The sequence below is a fragment of the Trachymyrmex septentrionalis genome, unplaced genomic scaffold, assembly GCF_001594115.1.
Source record: "Trachymyrmex septentrionalis isolate Tsep2-gDNA-1 unplaced genomic scaffold, Tsep1.0 scaffold11, whole genome shotgun sequence".
NCBI lineage: Eukaryota > Metazoa > Arthropoda > Insecta > Hymenoptera > Formicidae > Trachymyrmex > Trachymyrmex septentrionalis.
In genome coordinates, this window is record NW_017304228.1 from 6,004,784 (window position 1) to 6,009,572 (window position 4,789).

At 33.7% G+C, this 4,789-nt stretch overlaps 1 protein-coding gene and 1 long non-coding RNA gene across 2 annotated transcripts in view; one reads left to right on the top strand and one right to left on the bottom strand.

Moving 5' to 3' along the window:
* LOC108750477 overlaps nucleotides 1–2,868 on the top strand; it is an 8,805-nt gene extending 5,937 nt beyond the window's left edge. The window contains exons 2-3 of the long non-coding RNA XR_001939432.1: nucleotides 961–967; nucleotides 2,858–2,868. This is a non-coding gene — a long non-coding RNA (uncharacterized LOC108750477). The remainder of the gene's footprint in view (nucleotides 1–960; nucleotides 968–2,857) is intronic.
* LOC108750471 (protein scarlet) overlaps nucleotides 2,278–4,789 on the bottom strand; it is a 10,598-nt gene continuing 8,086 nt past the window's right edge. Inside the window, exons 10-15 of the mRNA XM_018489928.1 lie at nucleotides 4,387–4,492; nucleotides 4,029–4,256; nucleotides 3,302–3,437; nucleotides 3,118–3,223; nucleotides 2,529–2,629; nucleotides 2,278–2,463 (exon numbers count right to left, since the gene is read on the bottom strand). Coding sequence (XP_018345430.1) covers nucleotides 2,294–2,463; nucleotides 2,529–2,629; nucleotides 3,118–3,223; nucleotides 3,302–3,437; nucleotides 4,029–4,256; nucleotides 4,387–4,492 — 847 coding nt within the window. The 3' untranslated portion in view covers nucleotides 2,278–2,293. The remainder of the gene's footprint in view (nucleotides 2,464–2,528; nucleotides 2,630–3,117; nucleotides 3,224–3,301; nucleotides 3,438–4,028; nucleotides 4,257–4,386; nucleotides 4,493–4,789) is intronic.

Sequence of the window (4,789 nt, forward strand, 5' to 3'; positions counted from 1 at the left end):
TATCAAATGATACTTTGCGTATTTACGATTTATATCGATCAATCAAGAAAGATAAACTTGTGGCGACGGCCATCAGAGGTCCAAGACGAGCATCGGATTCGCGAAGGTACCTCAGTCGCGGACTTGCTTTAAATAGCGATCGGGCAAATTTCAAAAAAATTCGGAGATTTCAAGATTTCTATAATTCACATGTATAGCGATCGCTACGACCCGCGTTCTTTCCTTCTGGAGAGAAAGGAAGAAGGATGAACTTGTGGCGACCACCATCAGAGGTCCAAGACAAGACTCGCTTTTCGGATTCGCGAAAGTACCTCAGTCACGCAGACTTGCTTTAAATAGCGATCGGGCAAATTTCAAAAAAATTCGGAGATTTCAAGATTTCTACGATTCGCGTGTACAGCGATCACTGTCACCCGCGTGTGTAGCATCTTGAAATCTCCGAATCTTTTTTTTCATCCTTCTTCCTTTTCTCTCCAGAAAGAAAGAAGAGGAAGAAAGATAAACTGTGCAAAAGTTCAGCCAAAAAGAACAAATTTTAATCACGATTGCCGCGTTTAATTGCCTTATTGATCCATTAAAATGTTCCCCAGATAGCAAGCTGCCTTCATGCCTTTTGATGTTGATTTAGCTATTTTGAATTATTGACATCATGTAATCTGAAGGTCGATTGTGTATTTTGAAATAAGATGAAAATTACAAGAATGAGCAAACTCACTAGGTATTGACCAATTAAATTAAATTATGAATATTTTAGTGAATTTATTTTTGTAATTTTCACCTTATTTCGAAATATACAATCGACCCCCTGCTTTCTGGGATCTTAGCTTTTATAATTCTTATCATTTTTATTATATATTTATTATTATTATTTACAATATACATTTGTTGAATATTGATAACAAAGCTATCGTCATTTTGACATCGATATAGTTTGAATTTTTACATCATAACCTATTTAAGGTTATTGGTCCGATTCATGTTCACAATGCTCATCATGCGAGCGTTATTTATCTTTGTCTGACATTTAATAAATAACAAGGATAAAATGATTTTTAAGCATTGTGAGCGTGAATCGGATTTAATAATGATGTCACTTTTTTGACCAATTAATGATGTCATTTATTTACGACGTATTATTTACAATTTCATACTTTAATGATGCGGGATGAATGACCAATCGATGTACTAGTAATGTTATTAGTGATCAATTAATTAAAAACAAACTTTTGTTTCAAATTCATATTGTATTCTCTTGGCGGACACGTTGATCTGCGTTGACCTGTCAGCTGTAAATTTTTCCTGTTTCATATACATATATACATTGAAGGCTGATTCTCTTCCATAACTCCTGTTAACTCGATCGTAGATTTAAAGGTGAGGGAAGGGAATTATTTAAAGAAAAGGTTGACCTTTCAAGAAACCCCTTTATTGGAGCAATGAACTTTTATGACAAAATTGTTTTACAATAAAGAAATGTCAGCAATTCATGTGTTAATTTATTTTCTTGTTTATTCTTCCTTCTCTCGTCTCTCTGATAACCGACGTTTAGTCGCTTCGCTAGAGCGAACTTCTCATTCTACTCTCATTTTCAAACTGATTTCCAAATAATTAAAGCACACCGTTATAAATATATGTATACACAGCCGGTCTCGTGCTTCGATATTGTTGCACCTGTTTTTAGCTCGAAAACGCTATACCGTGTCATCTGAATATACATACATGTATACATATATCTAATCAGTCTTCTTAACGGTTTAATCAATTTAAAAAATTATAACAATTTTTCTGATGAAAAAAAAATTCTTGAAAAAAAACTCTCTAATATCTTATAATATTTTTCAGTAGTTTTCCTTTTTTAAATTTATAAAAATTTCTAAAAAGATTTTAAACTTTTCTTTAGATTTTGTAAGTTTTTTGAAAAATCTAAGAAATCTTAGAAATTTTAAAATATTTCAAAATTTATGTATATAAAGAATTCTAGAAAAAAGTAGATTTTCTTAGCATTTCTGAAGTATTGTAATTTAAATATATAAAAAAATCTAAGAAATTTTCTAAAAAAGATTATAATATATACAAAATTTCTAAAAAATATTTCGAAATTTATATAGAAATTCTAAAAAATTATATTAAATTGGAGAATTCCACAAAAAAAATTTTTATCAAGTTTGCATATAATTGCAAACGTTAGTTAGGAAACAGGACAAGTTAGGGGGGGAACATTTGGTTTTAAGATACGTTATGAAAACTTATATAACACATATATGACATTTGCTCAGATAGCATTAAGATCCATTTATTTCGATTTGCATCGCCTCCACAGAAAGATGTATGCCAGCAAATGGAAGACGGCGTAAATGACAGCCATGAAGATAATGTTAGGCCAGAAATTGCGCTCGTTGAAGTCGTAGCGATCCAACACCTCGGCGCCCTCAGTGAGGCAGGGTAGCTCGGTTGTTTCACAGGCTGTTTATAGGAAACAGTTCCGTTATGCGTCTCGTAGAGGAATAATAAGGCTCAATGAAACTTACATATATTATGTACGCCTTTCCATTGGATAATAGTGAGAGCTTCCGTGGAGTGTAGTAGCCAGGAGAAGTATTTTATCCATTGTACGTATACAGGTAATGAACTGATAATCGTACATCAATAAAAGAAATTAAAAAGGCTCCATGATATAAAAAGAGAAGGAAGACAAAATTATACTGTAGATCCTCGTATAACGCAAACTTTGTATATGTTTAAAATTTCATTCAAAATAAATCGAGTGGTTTTCGAAATTTTTGGAAAAGAAATTTTTTTTCAATTTTGACACCCTGTATCTTTGTAACTACCCAGATAGCACAAAGAGCTCAAAAAGAATTCAGTGATATGTCATTAATTCTGAATTCATTTTCAGATGCAAAAAGAATTCTTGTTGTATCTGAAAATGAATTCAGAATTGATGACATTCGACTGAATTCTTTTCGAATTCTTTTGAACTCTCTGTGCTATCTGGGTAAACCATTCAGACATATAATCATACGAAATTTTCGTCTTAAATTTATGTGAGAAATCATCCTTAAAATCTTATAAAGTACTTGTATAAGTATCCTCCCTGTATAAGATAATCATAAATACCCAAGCTTGATGAAAGGTCCCATAGTTATCATAAGAATGTAATCGAAGGGCACCAGGTACGCCATTGCCAGCGGCACGCTCTGGTAAACGGCAGAGAAAAAACATCCTGGAGTACATGAGAACGCGCATAAATGGACCTAAACCTATTGTCCATTATGCTATTTAAACAGACAGAAACACTTACCGCAAGCGGTAGACACGTTTATCGTAAATATAACTACTAAAATGGTCAGGCTAAGAGCGTCCATTGCGGGACGTAAACCAGCCAACCAATACATTATTACGGTGAACAGAATTGGTTCCATCAGCAGTCCAGGTATCTGAAAATTTCATTGCTCTCGCAAATCGATAAGTATACTTCCTCCCATACAGCACATTCCAGCAATATTACAGCAATATTGCAGTAACATTGCAAACGTTGCACCAATGTTGTTGCAAGCTTCTGTATGTATTGTATGGATCACATTCTGTACATTCTTAGCAAAGATAAAAATCGGAGCGTAAGTCGAATATAAAGAGAAACCGACAAAAGTAAAAGCTTTGAAGAAGTTCCGTAAACGGAACAATGAAACGTAAAGAAACCCAGTAATCACCAACTAATAGTAATAATAAGTAACACATAATCATATCAATGTTATAATTTCACATTCAACAATTGGAATGTTAAGTACCATATGTTATTAGATATTACATTTATATTTTTGAGTGTAAAATTATAACATTGATGTTATATTACTGGTTGGAGTTAATTTTCTCTTTATTGGATGACTTACTTCTTAAAACGGTTCTTTCACATTTCGCTGTTCTAATTTATGTTCCGAGAAGTTCCTTTTACGCTTCTGTTATTCTTTCTTTATATTCGATTTATAGTTGATTTTTAGGGTAGATTGTTTGAAATGAATCGAACTTACCAGCGATATCATTCGTGCCAAATAGTAAAGATGGACGGAATACATGCCCGCCTTGTACTCTCGAAGAAGAAGCGGTAATTCTTGCGGGATCAACGCCAAAGTAGCGTACATGGGGAAGAATGCGTTTTCACATACCAGGAGATAAATAACACCGTCTACAGCCTGAATGCCTAATTGGTCAAGGTGGACGGCTCCTACGAAACACAGACCGGCAGTCGTTGCGATGCTCTGCAATCCGTTATTATAACAATGTATAATATCCTGACAAGTCATTCAATTCGATTCGTCGTACGCATATTTATCCGGATTTTAGAATCATTTAAATCACGGAACCTGACTTGTTCCACTGTTTACTTACCACTTTCTGCAGTATCCTGATCAATTGCACTGATGGATCCCGCAGAACTTGCAAGAATCCACGATAGATTAGCCAGTAGAGCCGCAACCAGCAACGCGGTTCTACGCTGAATTAGATAAAAATGTAAGACGTAAATGTAGTTAAAGTTATCAAATTTTCTTAAGGGGATCCTAAAATGACGCTCAAATTACGGCAAAATCATTTCCATCGATAAAATGCAACACATCTTAGAGCTTAAACATAAAGATGGTCATAACTGAGTCATGGAAAGTAGGTCGTAGGTTGACCAATATTGTGACCATAACTCAATTACGACCATCTTTCTGCTGAGGCTTAAAGAATTACATTCAGACATTTAATTAAAACACTATTGATCTACGAAAATTTATATATATATATATAT